General features: G+C 39.9%; 1 protein-coding gene across 1 annotated transcript in view; it reads left to right on the top strand.

The window, feature by feature from the left end:
- Positions 1 to 19,035, top strand: part of LOC126162033 (ankyrin repeat domain-containing protein 6) — a 688,216-nt gene that overhangs the window by 650,528 nt on the left and 18,653 nt on the right. The window contains exon 12 of the mRNA XM_049918259.1: positions 1,758 to 1,974. Within this exon, the coding sequence (XP_049774216.1) occupies positions 1,758 to 1,974 (217 nt within the window). The remainder of the gene's footprint in view (positions 1 to 1,757; positions 1,975 to 19,035) is intronic.

Below are 19,035 nucleotides of genomic sequence, written 5' to 3'. Positions count from 1 at the left end.
GCTGAAAACTTTAATAATTCTAAATAATCAGCAATAATGAAATTTTAGCTACAGTGAATATTTTAAAAACAGAACTTCACGAATTTACAGCCAAATTTTAATTTTGCAGTTGTACGAGGTGCATTCAAGTTCTAAGGCCTCCGATTTTTTTCTCCGGACTGGAAAGAGATAGAAACATGCGCATTATTTTAAAATGAGGCCGCGTTCATTGTCAATACGTCCCAGAGATGGCAGCACCGTATGGCAGATGGAATTTTACCGCCAGTGGCGAGAATGAGAACTGTTTTAAATACTTAAAATGGTGACGTTTTCCTTACTTGAACAGCGTGCAGTCATTCGTTTTCTGAATTTGCGAGGTGTGAAACCAATTGAAATTCATCGACAGTTGAAGGAGACATGTGGTGATGGAGTTATGGATGTGTCAAAAGTGTGTTCGTGGGTGCGACAGTTTAATGAAGGCAGAACATCGTGTGACAACAAACCGAAACAACCTTGGGCTCGCACAAGCCGGCCTGACGGCATGATCGAGAAAGTGGAGAGAATTGTTTTGGGGGATCGCTGAATGACTGTTGAACAGATCGCCTCCAGAGCTGGCATTTCTGTGGGTTCTGTGCACACAATCCTGCATGACGACCTGAAAATGCGAAAAGTGTCATCCAGGTGGGTGCCACGAATGCTGACGGACGACCACATGGCTGCCCATGTGGCATGTTGCCAAGCAATGTTGACGCGCAACGACAGCATGAATGGGACTTTCTTTTCGTCGGTTGTGACAGTGGATGAGAGGTGGATGCCATTTTTCAATCCAGAAACAAAGTGCCAGTCAGCTCAATGGAAGCACACAGATTCACTGCCACCAAAAAAATTTCGGGTAACCGCCAGTGCTGAAAAAATGATGGTGTCCATGTTCTGGGACAGCGAGGGCGTAATCCTTACCCATTGCATTCCAAAGGGCACTACGGTAACAGGTGCATCCTACGAAAATGTTTTGAAGAACAAATTCCTTCCTGCACTGCAACAAAAATGTCCGGGAAGGGCTGCACGTGTGCTGTTTCACCAAGACAACGCACCCGCACATTGAGCTAATGTTACGCAACAGTTTCTTCGTGATAACAACTTTGAAGTGATTCCTCATGCTCCCTACTCACCTGACCTGGCTCCTAGTGACTTTTGGCTTTTTCCAACAATGAAAGACGCTCTCCGTGGCCGCACATTCACTAGCCGTGCTGCTATTGCCTCAGCGATTTTCCAGTGGTCAAAACAGACTCCTAAAGAAGCCTTCGCCGCTGCCATGGAATCATGGCATCAGCATTGTGAAAAATGTGTATGTCTGCAGGGCGATTATGTTGAGAAGTAACGCCAGTTTCATCAATTTCGGGTGAGTAGTTAATTAGAAAAAAAATCAGAGGCCTTAGAACTTGAATGCACCTCGTATATGTTGCGTTTCATCTTAGCTTGACCATTTCTGCTAATTAGTTTGATATTTATTTGGACTAATGCATCATTTCTATGCTGTCATTGAACATTTCACTTCTTCATTCCATGTGGCATCCATTTGTAGTGCAGAAAAATGTAGTCTCATTTTTCTGTTAAATTGCAATTATGGATTTTTCTGTTACTACCTGCTGTTCTACTTTTTTTTATTTCTTTTTACCCAACAACTGATGTAGTATGTTTGATATTTCAGACAGCATTTTAAAATGTTATTATAATGTACTTTTCCTTTCATATCATTTCTAAAAATGCTTGATACATAGGTGGGGTGGAGCGATTTGGTGAGCCTCGTGAGCATAATCGTAGCTATGATGCTCTGCTGGATGGAAATTGGCGGGAACAGTCAACGAGACAGTCTGCTGAGGTGCTGCCTGATGTTGATGTGTGCTACGATTATGATGACAGACACGATGGCAATCAGGGATTTGAAACCATACTCAACAAACGTGCTGCGATATATGGTGACCCGCTCACTTGCAGGTTAGCAGTTATTTCATATGTGCTGTTCTTTTAAACTATCATAACACCTAAACAAAATTCTTCACCTCTGCAGAGAAGTAAACAAATATTTGGCAGTAATTGTAGGTATTAAGCAAAAACTACACGAGTGCAAGCGATTTTGTGAGGCTTAATTTAAGAAAATGAACTGGTCACAATGATAAAGATAAATGAATATTGCAAATCTTTAATTAAGATTTAACATCTGTAACCTCCAGAATGAAATTTTCACTCTGCAGCAGAGTGTGCACTGATATGAAACTTCGTGGCAGATTAAATCTGTGAGCTGGACTGAGACTCAAACTCGGGACCTTTGCCTTTCATGGGCAAGTGTTCTACCCAAGCACAACTTATGACTCATCCTCGCACCTTTAATTCCGCCAGTGCCTCCTCATCTCCTACCTTCTGAACTTCACAGAAGCTCTCCTGCAGACCTGGCAGGCAAGTGCTAGTGTAAGACAAACGCCCCAAGTTTAAGTCTCTGCCAGGAAGTTTCATATTAGCACACACTCTGCTGCAGAGTGAAACTTCCATTCTGGAAACATCCTCCACACTGTGGCTAAGCCATGTCTCCGCAATATCCTTTCTTCCAGGAGTGCTAGTTCTGCAGGAGAGCTTCTGTGAAGTTTGGAAGGTAGAAGATTAGGTACTGGCAAAATTAAAGCTGTTGAGGACAAGGCGTGAGTCATGCTTGGGTAGCTCAGCTGGTAGAGCACTTTCCCGCAAAAGGCAAAGGTCCCAAGTTTGAGTCTTGGTCCGGCACTCAGTTTTAATCTGCCAGGAAATTTCATCTACAGCCTCCTCAGTCCCAAGCAGCTGCCTCAGCCATGATTTTTCTTCTTCATTAGTTGTTGTTGTTGTTGTGGTCTTCAGTCCTGAGACTGGTCTGATGCAGCTCTCCATGCCACTCTATCCTGTGCAAGCTTCTTCATCTCCCAGTATCTACTGCAACCTACATCCTTCTGAATCTGCTTAGTGTATTCATCTCTTGGTCTCCCTCTACGATTTTTACCCTCCACACTGCCCTCCAATGCTAAATTTGTGATCCCTTGATGCCTCAAAACATGTCCTACCAACCGATCCCTTCTTCTAGTCAAGTTGTGCCACAAACTTCTCTTCTCCCCAATCCTATTCAGTACCTCCTCATTAGTTACGTGATCTACCCACCTTATCTTCAGCATTCTTCTGTAGCACCACATTTCGAAAGCTTCTATTCTCTTCTTGTCCAAACTAGTTATCGTCCATGTTTCACTTCCATACATGGCTACACTCCATACAAATACTTTCAGAAACGACTTCCTGACACTTAAATCTATACTCGATGTTAACAAATTCCTGTTCTTGAGAAACGCTTTCCTTGCCATTGCCAGTCTACATTTTATATCCTCTCTACTTCGACCATCATCGGTTATTTTACTCCCTAAATAGCAAAACTCCTTTACTACTTTAAGTGTCTCATTTCCTAATCTAATTCCCTCAGCATCACCCGACTTAATTTGACTACATTCCATTATCCTCGTTTTGCTTTTGTTGATGTTCATCTTATATCCTCCTTTCAAGACACTGTCCATTCCGTTCAACTGCTCTTCCAAGTCCTTTGCTGTCTCTGACAGAATTACAATGTCATCGGCGAACCTCAAAGTTTTTATTTCTTCTCCATGAATTTTAATACCTACTCCAAATTTTTCTTTTGTTTCCTTTACTGCTTGCTCAATATACAGATTGAATAACATCGGGGAGAGGCTACAACCCTGTCTTACTCCTTTCCCAACCACTGCTTCCCTTTCATGCCCCTCGACTCTTATAACTGCCATCTGGTTTCTGTACAAACTGTAAATAGCCTTTCGCTCCCTGTATTTTACCCCTGCCACCTTAAGAATTTGAAAGAGATTATTCCAGTTAACATTGTCAAAACCTTTCTCTAAGTCTACAAATGCTAGAAACGTAGGTTTGCCTTTTCTTAATCTTTCTTCTAAGATAAGGCGTAAGGTCAGTATTGCCTCACGTGTTCCAACATTTCTATGGAATCCAAACTGATCTTCCCCGAGGTCGGCTTCTACCAGTTTTTCCATTCGTCTGTAAAGAATTCGCGTCAGTATTTTGCAGCTGTGACTTATTAAACTGATAGTTCGGTAATTTTCACATCTGTCAACACCTGTTTTCTTTGAGATTGGAATTATTATATTCTTCTTGAAGTCTGAGGGTATTTCGCCTGTCTCATACATCGTGCTCACCAGATGGTAGAGTTTTTTCATGACTGGCTCTCCCGAGGCCATCAGTAGTTCAAATGGAATGTTGTCTACTCCCAGGGCCTTGTTTCGACTCAGGTCTTTCAGTGCTCTGTCAAACTCTTCACGCAGTATCTTATCTCCCATTTCGTCTTCATCTACATCCTCTTCCATTTCCATAATATTGTCCTCAAGTACACCGCCCCTGTATAAACCCTCTATATACTCCTTCCACCTTTCTGCCTTCCCTTCTTTGCTTAGAACTGGGTTGCCATCTGAGCTCTTGATATTCATACAAGTGGTTCTATTCTCTCCAAAGGTCTCTTTAATTTTCCTGTAGGCAGTATCTATCTTACCCCTAGTGAGACAAGCCTCTACATCCTTACATTTGTCCTCTAGCCATCCCTGCTTAGCCATTTTGCACTTCCTGTCGATATCATTTTTGAGACGTTTGTATTCCTTTTTGCCTGCTTCATTTACTGCATTTTTATATTTTCTCCTTTCATCAATTAAATTCAATATTTCTTCTGTTACCCAAGGATTTCTATTAGCCCTCGTCTTTTTACCTACTTGATCCTCTGCTGCCTTCACTACTTCATCCCTCAGAGCTACCCATTCTTCTTCTACTGTATTTCTTTCCCCCATTCCTGTCAATCCTTCCCTTATGCTCTCCCTGAAACTCTCTACAACCTCTGGTTCTTTCAGTTTATCCAGGTCCCATCTCCTTAAATTCCCACCTTTTTGCAGTTTCTTCAGTTTCAATCTGCAGTTCATAACCAATAGATTGTGGTCAGAATCCACATCTGCCCCAGGAAATGTCTTACAATTTAAAACCTGGTTCCTAAATCTCTGTCTTACCATTATATAATCTATCTGATACCTTTTAGTATCTCCAGGATTCTTCCAGGTATACAACCTTCTTTTATGATTCTTGAACCAAGTGTTGGCTATGATTAGGTTATGCTCTGTGCAAAATTCTACAAGGCGGCTTCCTCTTTCATTCCTTCCCCCCAATCCATATTCACCTACTATGTTTCCTTCTCTCCCTTTTCCAACTGACGAATTCCAGTCACCCATGACTATTAAATTTTCGTCTCCCTTCACTACCTGAATAATTTCTTTTATCTCGTCATACATTTCATCTATTTCTTCATCATCTGCAGAGGTAGTTGGCATATAAACTTGTACTACTGTAGTAGGCATGGGCTTTGTGTCTATCTTGGCCACAATAATGCGTTCACTATGCTGTTTGTAGTAGCTAACCCGCACTCCTATTTTTTTATTCATTATTAAACCTACTCCTGCATTACCCCTATTTGATTTTGTATTTATAACCCTGTAATCACCTGACCAAAAGTCTTGTTCCTCCTGCCACCGAACTTCACTAATTCCCACTATATCTAACTTTAACCTATCCATTTCCCTTTTTAAATTTTCTAACCTACCTGCCCGATTAAGGGATCTGACATTCCACGCTCCGATCCGTAGAACGCCAGTTTTCTTTCTCCTGATAACGACGTCCTCCTGAGTAGTCCCCGCCCGGAGATCCGAATGGGGGACTATTTTACCTCCGGAATATTTTACCCAAGAGGACGCCATCATCATTTAATCATACAGTAGAGCTGCATGTCCTCGGGAAAAATTACGGCCGTAGTTTCCCCTTGCTTTCAGCCGTTCGCAGTACCAGCACAGCAAGGCCGTTTTGGTTAATGTTACAAGGCCAGATCAGTCAATCATCCAGACTGTTGCCCCTGCAACTACTGAAAAGGCTGCTGCCCCTCTTCAGGAACCACATGTTTGTCTGGCCTCTCAACAGATACCCCTCCGTTGTGGTTGCACCTACGGTATGGCCATCTGTATCGCTGAGGCACGCAAGCCTCCCCACCAACAGCAAGGTCCATGGTTCATGGGGGGTCTTCATTAGTATCAGTCCAAATGTCCTTTACACCATTAAAATAATTTGAATTATACTACCAAAAACAGTTAATATAAGAAAAGAATTACAGTACAAAATAAACATAAATTAAAAAAGGCATCTGTAATGGATTGTGACATGCATCAGTAGTTTCTATGTGATGTACACAAGTTATTCCTGTGTGCCACGCATCAGTCAGCTACATTTTCATGTAACATAAAAAATGATTATTACTGCAAATGTGAGGTGACAAGTAAAAAAAGTTGCCACTCTTCTAATTAAAGTTGCTCCTGTGGTGTAATCTTTCAGATACATAGAAGAGACTTATTTTTATACAAGATCAACCTCTTTCTATATAGATAAAGATGTTACTTTTACAAAAGTTCTCTTCTTTCTTAAGCTTCACCACAATCATTAGTATTGTTAGTTGTTGCTACACTAATCTCAGATTAGTTGCCTACATGTGAAGTATAGTTATATGAACTTGTTATATAATGAATAGAGATAACAACAATTTCTGCTTGCCCATTGGGAGTAGATAAAAGCATACATCAGTTATAAAAATTTTGTTAGCTTTTAGATCATGGTTAAGAGATTTTATTTCAAGTACTCTATTTTGCATTAAGGGTAGAATATTTTGGGTGTGCCCCAGAAAAGTATGATGGGACCCTTGCTGCTCATGTTGTATATTAATGACCTTGCAGACAATATTAATAGTAACCTCAGGTGTCTTGCAGATGATGCAGTCACATGTAATGAAGTACTGTCTGAAAGAAGCTGCATAAATATTTAGACAGATCTCGATAAGATTTCAAATGGTGCAAAGATTTATAACTTGTTTTAAATGTTCAAAAAATTAGAGCTATGCACTTCATAAAACAAAAAAAAACAAAAAAACATAGTATCCTATGACTATAATATCAAAGAGTCACTGTTGGAATTGGCCAACTCTTACAAATACCTAGTTGTAACACTTTGTAGGGATATGAAATGGAATGATTAGATACACTCAGTCATGGGTAAAGCAGATGGTAGACTTCACTTTATTAGTAAAATACTGGGGAAGTGCAATCAGTCCACAAGTAGATCGCTTACAAATCACTCGTGCAACCAGTTCTAGAATATTGCTCAAGTGTCTCAGACCCATACCAAATAGAACTAACAAGGGATATTGAATGTATACAGAGAAGGGCAGCACAAATGTTCATTGTTTTGTTTGGTCCATGGGAAAGTGTCACAGAGATACTGAAGAAACTGTACTGGCAGACTCCTGAAGACAGACATAAACTATCCTGAGAAAGTTTACTAACAAAGTTTGAAGAACTGGGTTTAACTGATGACTCTAGGAATATACTATAACCCTCCACTTATTGCTCACATAGATAAGATTAGAATAGTTACAGCACAACTAGAGGCATTCAAGTAATCATTTTTCTGGCGCTCCATATGTGAATGGAACAGAAATAATCCTAATACCTGGTACAATGAGATGTACCCTCTGCCACACACTGCACTGTGGTTTGCAGAGTATAGATGTATAGGGTGGTATAGTCTGTAGTGTGTAACTCTACCCAGTCTTTTGATTTATTAACTGACAGTTTAGTCAGTGTGTCTTCTCTTGCATGTGGATGCCATCAGTTCTCTGCAATGAGAATGTATAATCCTATGTCTCAAAGAGCCTCCCAACTATGACCTGAGTGTGCTGCAAATTTAAATTCCATCTCTCTTTTATTTTAGTCTTACAGAAGTAAGAGCTAAGTTAGTAGAATTCTAAGTGCATCTACTCTATGTCTACAGTTACCAGATAAGTGAGAGGCAGAGTGAATTGACACATATTTCGGGGTAATTCCACCCTTTGTGGAAAAAGAGGAAGTATGAGTACTACCTTTTTGTTACAGAAAGCTTTACTTTACTTACACAAAATATTCTATAGTTATCTTGATTATCACATCAGTTCTTCACAGAAGGAAACTTTCATTTTGGCATTGAACCATAGATTGTACCTAAGACATTCTGTTCCATACTTTTTTCTACAGGGAAGACAGTGTAATGAGTGTTGCAGGAGAAATTCTGTTGAGCTCGAAAAAAATGTTTGGAGGTATTAGCATTTTTATTTCGTCCATTAGATTGGTCGTACGAGGATGGTTTGAAAAGTTCTCAGAATCACCATGAGAGGTCAGCACTAGCACAATGAGTTGTTCATGTGATATTCATTGGACTGTTGCCTGTAAAAACATGCCATGTCAGGGCTCTTGGAAAAGAGCTGTGACAGTGATGTGGCTCTGTTGTTGTTCCCATGTAGTGATTTGCAAAGATGGAAAAAATTGAGATTCAAGCAGTGATTAAGTACTTCATAAAGAAAGATATGAAAGCAAAGGACATTCATGCTGATTTCCAGAATACACTGGGGGCTCTGCTCCTTCATATTCAACTGTTTCCAAGTCTACAAATGAATTTAAATTTGGTCAGGAGAGCTTAGATGATGATCTGCACAGTGGTCGGGCAAGATGTCACTACTCCAGAAATCATTGCAAAAGTGTGCAAAATGGTAATTGAAAGTGCATGAAATTGCTCATGCTTGCCAGATGTAATCTGAAAGGGTATATCACATTTTAACTGAAGAATTAGAAATGAAAAAATTATCTGCAAGATGGGTTCCGCGACTCTTGACACTGGATCAAAAACATTTACCATTGCCATGGCAAAATTACATGAACTAAGGCATGAATTGTTGCCACGCGCACCTTATTCACCTGATATGGCTCCATCAGACTTCCATCCCTTACCAGAACTGAAAATTTTTCTTGGTGGATGAAGATTCACTTCAAATGAAGAATTGATAGCCAGAGTTGACAACTATTTTGGAGGCCTGGAGGAAACTCATTTTTGAGATGGGGTCAAGGTGCATGTGCATTAATCTACAAGGAGACTACGTTGAAAAATAAAAAAAGTTTCAGTGATGTAAGTACTTTTTTTTCTATTCCGTTCCGAGAACTTTTCAAACCATAGAGGTGGTATGTAGCCCCTTGGCAATTGCACTCTGTCCCAGGTTCCATTTCTGAGAGATTTTCTACACTTTAGTTTTTTCATGAGAGTGGTTTTCATTGCCCAGTTACATAGTTTAATTCAGTACCTGTTCACTAGTTATCTGATGTACCCATCTAATACTCAGCATTTGTTAACAATTCCCTCCCAGAAACACTTTTCCAGCTAGTGCCATTCTGAATTTTATATCCACTCTACTTGAGCACCCACCAGTTACTTTTCTGTTCAACTTACAAAAAACCTTTACTAGTTTTCATTTCCTAACCTAATTTCCTCAGCACCACCTGATTTCATCCAACTACATTCCATTACCCTCACTTACTTTTGTTGTTTCATCATATAATCTCTGCCGGTCGTCGTGGCCGTGCGGTTCTAGGCGCTCCAGTCCGGAGCCGCGCTGCTGCTACGGTCGCAGGTTCGAATCCTGCCTCTGGCATGGGTGTGTGTGATGTCCTTAGGTTAGTTAGGTTTAAGTAGTTCTAAGTTCTAGGGGACTGATGACCACAGCAGTTGAGTCCCATAGTGCTCAGAGCCATTTGTACCATATAATATCTTTTCAAGACACCATCCTTGCCATTCAATCGGTCTTCCAAGTCCTTTGCCATTTCTGACAAAATTACAATCCCAATGGCTTGCCTTAATGTTTTGTTTCTTCTCCCTGAACTTCAGTTTTCTTTCCAAGTCTTTCTCTGGTTTTCTTCACAGTTTGCTTGATGTTCGAATCGAATAACTCTGGGATGTCTACAACCCAGATTCATTCCCCTACCACCATACACAATTCTTCTTGTTGAATAACAGTACCACCAGTGCCACAAGTTTTTACATTATTTTCCCCCACCACTTTATGAACTTCACATGTGCTGCAAGAGAATATAATTTAATATTGGGAAAGGAAAAAAATAAATTTATTGATTTATTCAGACAATGGTAATTTCATGTAATATAAAATTATGATATACAGTTCATCAGATTTGACTCCATAGGAATAATTGTGCCCTATGACTGATGTAATCCAGGGGAAAGAAAAAAGGTCATCATCAGTCGTAATATCATCCGTATTTTATTGCAGATCTAGATTTCACCCAATAATGCAGCTATCATCAGTGCTATTGATACAAAAATAACACAGGAAGCAGCAGAAAAAAGCACTCTAACCAAGAACCATGTCACAGCTGTACACAAAGCCAATTGCAAAATTTCAAACCATTATAATGAGCGAGACAGTACAGCGGTTAGCACACTGGATTCTCATTCGGAAGGACAGCGGTTCAAACCCACGTTCGGCCATCCTGATTTAGGTTTTCCATGATTTCCCAAAATTGATTCAAGCAAATGCTGGAATGGTTCCTTCAAAAGGGAACGGCCGGAATTCCTTCCCCATTTTGATGGAACCGATGACCTCGGTGTTTGGTCCCAACCCCCAAATCACCCACCCACCCTCAGACCATTACAGATACTCATGTAGACTCAGCTTAGTTATAATGGCACATATTACACTGTAATTTTAGCATGTACAAGCATAAATGTGTTAAAAAAACTTTAATCCTTAGAATATTAAAATAGGAGTAACAAACTGGCATCAAAATTACAGTTGTCGATTCTACAATTTATATGTTACATTTTTGGATTACAAAATAATTACCAATACAAATTTGTGTTGACACTATGTAATGAAATTTTGAATCAGGTGAAAGTAAAATACAATAAAATCTTTATAATAAGCTTGTTAGAAAGTTTCAAAAAACTAAAATAGCACACACTGATGTTAAAAACTACATCACAGAGTGTACAATCTGAAATACTGGAAGTGTACCATATGATTACAAACTGTATGACTAAAAATGTATGTTGTCTTTCCAGTATTTGCAGATTGGACACTTTGTAATGAAGTTTTTAATATTAATTAATGCCATTTAAGTTTTTTGAAATTTGCTAGCAAGTATATTATAGACATTTTGTTGTATTTTACGATAATGATAAATTTTTTAACACGTTTTAATGTACTTCATTATAACAAACTTAACATATTGCAATATTTGCCACAACACTTATTGTAATTTATATGCTGCCAGACAAAATTGTATTCTACTATTATTATTATTTGAATTCATTTTATTCTCATGTATAAATTTTATCTTCAGTCATTTCTTATACACCCCCTTTGTCAGAAAAGTTCCACAACAGGTTTTTTTATTTCTGAGTTTGCAGTACTAAAAAGGAACAAATGACGTGTTTATGTTACCTGGTATGTGTGCATCCTTGAAATGACCTTGGCCATGTTTCCACACAAACTCACTAGGTGGCAGGGTTGTGCTTAGCAACACACAGTTTGAGTTCTTGGTGCACTAGTTATAGTGACACAATGGATGCTGATTGTGAGAAAACAGTGAACATTAAGTTCTACATTAATCTTAGGAAAACCGCTTCTGACACATGGATAATGATTAAGCAAGCATATGCAGACAAGGCACTTTCAAGAAGTTGTGTTTTTGAGTGGCACAAAAGATTTCGTGAAGGCAGAGATTTAGTGCAAGATGATCCCACGGCTGGTCACCCACCTACAGCACGTATCGATGCAAACATGGAGTGTGTAAGGCAGTTACTGCAAGATCTTCTTGTAACTGTGTGTCGATATCAGAAGAACTTAATTTGAATTGTGACATGTGTGATAAGATTTTACATGAAGATTTAGGGAAATGGAAACTTAATGCAAAACTCATCTCTTGCACACTTAACAGATTACCAGAAAGAAGAAAGGCACAGAATTTTTGCTGTACTATTCGATAGAACCAGACATGATCCCAAATTTCTGTCAAAGATTATTTCTGGGGATGAAAGTTGGTGTCACCAATGTGTGTGACCCTCACACAAAGCGTCAATGTGCTGAATGGCAGAATCCTGGATCACCAGCCTTGAAAAAGGTCAAGTGACAACCTTTGAAAACAAAGACAGTGTGGACCGCATTCTTTGATAGTAAAGGATTAGTTCACCATGAGTATGTTCCTCCAGGTGAAACAGTGAACCAGAATCTTTACAATGAAGTCTTGATATGTTTGCAACAAACAATTCGACTTCGACATTGCCACCCAGAATTGTGGCTTTTCAGGACTAGTTCTCACTGCATGACAATGCAAGACCTCATACTATTTTATTTGTTACTGAGAATCTGGCCAGACATTCTGATATTGGCATCTCACATCTACCATATTCACTTGACTTCTCACGTTGCATTTTTTTCTTGTTTCTGTGAGTGAGAAGGTGACTGAAAGGGAAGCTTCATCAAGATATCACTGACATCCAACAGGCTGTGACAAATGAGCTTATACGCATTGTAGTTGAAAATTTCCCTGCTTGCTTCCAAGACCTACAGAAACATTGGCAACTGTTTAAAGATAGCCAAGGGGACTTCTTCAATAATCACTAGGTTCATTAATTGGTAAGCGCAATTTTCTGTTTTTAAAAAAAATCAGGCCTGGAACATTTCTGACAAAGGGAATATATAGATAATGGAAATAGATGGCATTGGCCATCCAACATCATGTAAACAGAGTCTAACCATATGGATCTGTAAACAGCAGCCTCAGTTTGAGTGATGTTTGTACATGGTAAAATTTTGTTATAATGTGTGTCATTATAACTATGCTTAGTCTATATGAGTACCTATAAAAGTATGTAATTGTGCAATTGGCACAACTGTGACACAATTCTTGGTTAGTGTGCTTTTTTGGTGCCGATTCCTGTCTTGATTTTGCTTACATCTCTGACGATAGCTGTGCTGTTAGATGAAATCTAATGAAATAAAATGCAGATGATATTATGACTGATGATGACCACCTTCCTGTTCTGGATGATTTGCAGTTGTGCTAAATTACCAGACATAACTTGTGAAGGACTTTGTTTCATGGACAACTACATGGTTTCCCAAACCTCCAGTGTAAAAATCATACTGATAGTATTTAATTTTCCCCATGAAATTCATACCTCAATAATACACTGTGTAGTGTACTGGTGGAGCAGTGTTACTCTCCTCTCATAAAGAAATGAGGAGAAAATTATTTTGAACCAAGAGTTTAATGCTGTCATTGAATTACATTGTAATGCAAACATTGAGACAGGCAATCACCTCTTTGAACAATTCTTTTGCTATATGATGAGAGTCATTTGTCAATAAAAAACTAAACATTCGTTTCTGACCAAAAGTGTTGGGCACTCTCAGAACAAGTAAGAGTTGTTGCTTCGATACCGGAGCTGCAGTTTCACTTATCAATCAAGACACTTACAAACTGCTGGGCACACCTCTGTTGCGTGCCACAAATGTTAAGTTAACTAGCTATTCAGCTCAAGAGATACCTGTGTTAGGACAGTGCAGCCTTCTTGCAACATCTATATGTTTTGTTTCAAACTGTAAGCCCAACTAGATTTTCTGTAGTCCCCGCCATCTCCTCAGTAATACGCTAGTCTGTTGTTTTGAAGCTGAAAATATTATTCAGTATTTGATGGTGTTTGCTCAAAACCTTATTGATTGATAACTGCCATCTTCTTCACATCTGCTGTACAGTGAGCTAGGTAAATTTAAGTATTAACTGTGTTTTCTTACTTGTCACTTCTTTTCCATGTGTTTATGCTTTTAGGAAGCTTTAATTTTCGAGTACTAGTAATAGTGTTCCATAGATTTTGTGTTTGTTTTGAATCCAGTCCAGAGACAGATAGTGCTTATTTTCATTGTTTCCAAGAAGTGTCTAGTAACCACAGTTTATTCAGCTATTAGCCACCTTTAGTGAATTAGCAGTCTAGCTAAAAGTTGATTAACCTTCTACAGTAAATTGTTGATTTCTTAGGATGGATAGGATGTGTGACTGCTGTGTTCGGATGCAGGAGGAGCTGGCCACTGTTTGTGAACAGCTGAATGTGTTGATGGGCACGGTCAGCCGTCTTCAGGCTGCTGCCTCGGAGTGTAGTGGCAGTGGGGAGTCTGGTGTATCGCTTGGTACACCCCAGGTGTTACATGCGTCACTCATGGTCCCTGTTGTCGAGACATCTTCGCGGGTACCGGGCGCGGTTGGGCCACCCTCTCCCCAAGTGGAGTGGCGGGTCCAGCAGCAGTCGCGTTGCACGAGGCAGAGGGCCAATGTGGAGGCTGGCCGTGTGGCATCGCCCGCTCTGCCTGTGAGTGGACATGTGGCTGCTCCTTCAGCAAAGTCCGAGCAGGCTCATGGAGGGAGGGGTTTATTAGTGATTGGGAGCTCCAATGTTAGGCGGGTGATGGAGCCCCTTAGGGAAATAGCAGAAAGGTCGGGAAAGAAGGCTAGTGTTCACTCTGTCTGCTTGCCGGGGGGTCTCATCCGAGATGTGGAGGAGGCCCTGCTGGCGGCAATAGAGAGCACTGGGTGCACCCAACTGCAAATTGTTGCTCATGTCTGCTGTCTGGGTTCAGAGGTCATCCTCAGTTCATACAGGCAGTTGGCGGAGTTGCTGAAGGCGGAAAGCCTCGCTCATGGGATGGAATCTGAGCTAACTATTTGTAGTAGCGTTCCCAGAACCAATTGCGGTCCTCTGATTTGGAGCTGAGTGGAAGGCTTAAACCAGAGGCTCAGACGATTCTGCGGAGATCTGGGGTGCAAATTTCTTGACATCCAATATCAGGTGGAGAAATGTAGGGTCCCCCTGAATAGGTCAGGCATGCACTACACGCAGGAAGCGGCTACAAGGGTTAACGGAGTACGTGTGGAGTGCACATGTGGGTTTTTTAGGTTAGAGAATTCCCTCCCTAGGTCCAACAAGATGCCTCCTGAGATGCGACAAGGTAGTAGTAGGCAAAATGCAACAGGGAATAAAAATATTAATGTGGTAATAGTAAACTGCAGGAGTGTCTATAGAAAGGTCCCAGAACTGCTCTCATTAATAAACGGTCACAATGCCCAGGGACAGAAAGTTGACAGAAACCAAATGTAAACAGTAATGAAATTCTAAACTCACATTGGAATGTATACTGCAGAGACAGGCTGGACAGTGAAGGTGGAGGCATGTTTATAGCGATAAGAAGTGCAATAGTGTTGAAGGAAATTGACGGCGATCCGAAATGTGAAATAATTTGGGTGAAGGTCACGGTTAAAGCAGGATCAAACATGGTAATAGGATGTGTCTATAGGCCCACTGGCTCAGCAGCTGTTGTGGCAGAGCACCTGAAGGAAAATCTGGAAAATATTTTGAGTAGATTTCCCGACCGTGTTATAGTTCTGGGTGGAAATTTTAATTTGCCAGATATAGACTGGGAGACTCAAACGTTTATAATGGGTGGCAGGGACAAAGAATCCAGTGAAATTTTTTTTAAGTGCATTATCTGAAAACTACCTTGAGCAGTTAAGCAGAGAACCGACTTGTGGCGATAACATATTAGACCTTCTGGTAACAAACAGACCCGAACTATTTGAAACAGTTAACGCAGAATAGGGAATCAGCGATCATAAAGCAGTTACTGCATTGATGATTTCAGCTGTAAATAGAAATATTAAAAAAGGTAGGAAGATTTTTCTGTTTAGCAAAAGTGACAAAAAGCAGATTTCAGAGTACTTGACGGCTCAACACAAAAGTTTTGTCTCAAGTACAGATAGTGTTGAGGATCAGTGGACAAAGTTCAAAACCATCGTACAATATGCATTAGATGAGTATGTGCCAAGCAAGATTGTAAGAGATGGAAAAGAGCCACTGTGGCACAACAACAGAGTTAGAAAACTGCTGCGGAAGCAAAGGGAACTTCACAGCAAACAAAAACATAGCCAAAGTCTTGCAGACAAACAAAAATTACACGAAGCGAAATGTAGTGTGAGGAAGGCTATGCGAGAGGCATTCAATGAATTCGAAAGTAAAGTTCTATGTATTGACTTGGCAGAAAATCCTAAGAAATTTTGGTCTTATGTCAAAGTGGTAGGTGGATCAAAACAAAATGCCCAGACACTCTGTGACAAAAATGGTACTGAAACAGAGGATGAAGACTAAAGGACGAAATACTAAATGTCTTTTTCCGAACCTGTTTCACAGAGGAAGACTGCACTGTAGTTCCTACTCTAGATTTTCGCACAGATTACAAAATGGAAGATATCGAAATAGATGACAAAGGGATAGAAAAACAATTAAAATCGCTCAGAAGAGGAAAGGCCGATGGACCTAATGGGATACCAGTTCAATTTTACAGAATAGGGGAAGGAACTTGCCCCCCCTTCTTGAAGCGGTGTCCCGTATGTCTCTAGAAGAGCGTAATGTTCCAAAGGATTGGAAAAGAGCACAGGTCATCCCCGTTTTCAAGAAGGGACGTCGAACAGATTTGCAGAACTATAGACCTATATCTTTAACGTCGATCAGTTGTAGAATTTTGGAACACATATTATGTTCGAGTATAATGACTTTTCTGGAGACTAGAAATCTACTCTGTAGGAATCAGCATGGGTTTTGAAAAAGACAATCATGTGAAACCCAGCTCGCGCTATTCGTCCATGAGACTAAGAGGGCCATAGACTCGGGTACCCAGGTAGATGCTGTGTTTCTTGACTTCCACAAGGTGTTTGATACAGTTCCCCACAGTTGTTTAATGAACAAAGTAAGAGCATATGGACTATCAGACCAATTGTGTGATTGGATTGAAGAGTTCCTAGATAATAGAACGCAGCATGTCATTCTCAATGGAGAGAAGTCTTCCGAAGTAAGAGTGATTTCAGATGTGCTGCAGGGGAGTTTTGTAGGACCGTTGGTATTCACAATATACATAAATGACCTTGTGGATAACATCGGAAGTTCACTAAGTCTTTTTGTGGATGACGCTGTAGTATATCGAGAGGTTGTAACAATGGAAAACTATACTGAAATGCAGGAGTATCTGCAACAAATTGACGCATGGTGTAGGGAATGGCAATTGAATCTCAATGTAGACAAGTGTAATGTGCTGCGAATACATAGAAAGAATGATCCTTTATCATTTAGCTACAATATAGCAGGTCAGCAACTGGAAGCAGTTAATTCCATAAATTATCTGGGAGTAGGCAGTAGGAGTGATTTAAAATGTAATGACACATAAAATTAATCATCGGTAAAGTAGATGCCAGACTGAGATCCATTGGAAGAATCCTAAGGAAATGCAATCCGAAAACAAAGTAAGTAGGTTACAGTACACTTGTTCGCCCACTGCTTGAATACTGATCACCGGTGTGGGATCGTACCAGATATTGTTGATAGAAGAGATAGAGAAGATCCAACAGAGAGCAGCGCGCTTCGTTACAGGATCATTTAGTAATCGCAAAAGCGTTACGGAGATGATAGATAAACACCAGTGGAAAACTCTGCGAGAGAGACGCTCAGTAGCTTGGTATGGGCTTTTGTTGATGTTTCGAGAACATACCTTCACCGAGGAGTCAAGCAGTATATTGCTCCCTCCTACGTATATCACGCGAAGAGACCATGAGGATAAAATCGGAGAGATTAGAGACCACACAGTGGCATTCTGACAATCTTTCTTTCCACGAACAATACGAGACTGGAATAGAAGGAAGGACTGATAGAAGTACACAAAGTACCCTCTGCCACACACCATCAGGTGGCTTGCGGAGTATGGATGTAGATGTAGATGTTGATGTAGATGTAGAAATCCATATATTAAGCTGGAGAAGAGCTTGAAATTATTTATACAAATTGTTCAATAGTATTACACTTAAACACAGTAAGGATATAATTTTAGCTGATTTAACATTAACTGTATTGCTTTCATCCTCTTACATACTTCTTGCATTTACTGACACACAAAAAACCAACCACTGAAATAGTGAGCCTTTATATACACGACAACTGTTGAAAGTAGATGATGATTATATTTCCTTGTAATCTACTGATAAGAAGAGGAAAGAGTGACCTATGAAAGGAAGAACAGAATCACACAGCTAGGTGGTGTTACTCGCCAGATAATATATTCACTAAAGAGCAGTGTAACCTCTACCTACTGGGTGGATTCACATTTACATTGACATTATCCTTCCATCTAATTTTGTAAGATTTAGTGAAATTCCACATTTTTTTCTCAAAACATCTGCCACTCCACTGCAAAATACAATGAAATCTTTGAAAATTCCACATCGCAAAACTAAATTCCCTTTAACATTGCAAACTCATTAAAATCGCATGTACATCTACATTGAAAACTGCTTTTTGCATATTTACATTAAAAATCATTTTTGAAAATTGTGTATTTTACTGTTAACCCAAAAATTATTTCTTTATTCATTACACCACTTACCTCATTGTCAGCTTCTAACAATTTCTTCATAGCAACTGCTGGTAATTTCGCTACATGCATCTTTGTTTTGGTAGTCTTTGCCTTTCTAGCATGTAAATCTTTCATCACACCATCATTTACATTAACTGAAATAAACTGAATCTCATTACTACAACTGTTAATTACTAACAATTCAATCTTCTCAACCTTAATTGAATGAAACTACATGATTCCAGAGACCTTTTCAAGTCTCCAACATCTATGATGAATATATGCAGACTGAAGCAATGAATGAAAATTTGTACCAAGGCCAAGATATGAACCTAGGTCGCCTGCTCACTAGGCAAATACTCTGTCCACTACGCCACACTTGCACAGTGGCTTTACACAACTGCCCAGACTACTCTAGCATGCCTGCCCCCCCCCCCCCCCAGTCCAAATTCTCATTCACACCTCAACCCACTTTGATGTTTGGGAGACTTGGAAAGGTCTTTGGAAACATATAATTTAATTTGACTAAAGCACCTATGCCTGTGTTTCAGGCAGGACCCTAGTTTCATTCAATGCTGAGGTGCCATTCCAAAATAGTTGTAGAGCCT

The sequence above is a fragment of the Schistocerca cancellata genome, chromosome 2 (assembly GCF_023864275.1).
Source record: "Schistocerca cancellata isolate TAMUIC-IGC-003103 chromosome 2, iqSchCanc2.1, whole genome shotgun sequence".
NCBI lineage: Eukaryota > Metazoa > Arthropoda > Insecta > Orthoptera > Acrididae > Schistocerca > Schistocerca cancellata.
Note: the sequence above shows the minus strand (reverse complement) of the source record. Positions and strands in the feature narration are given on the sequence as shown.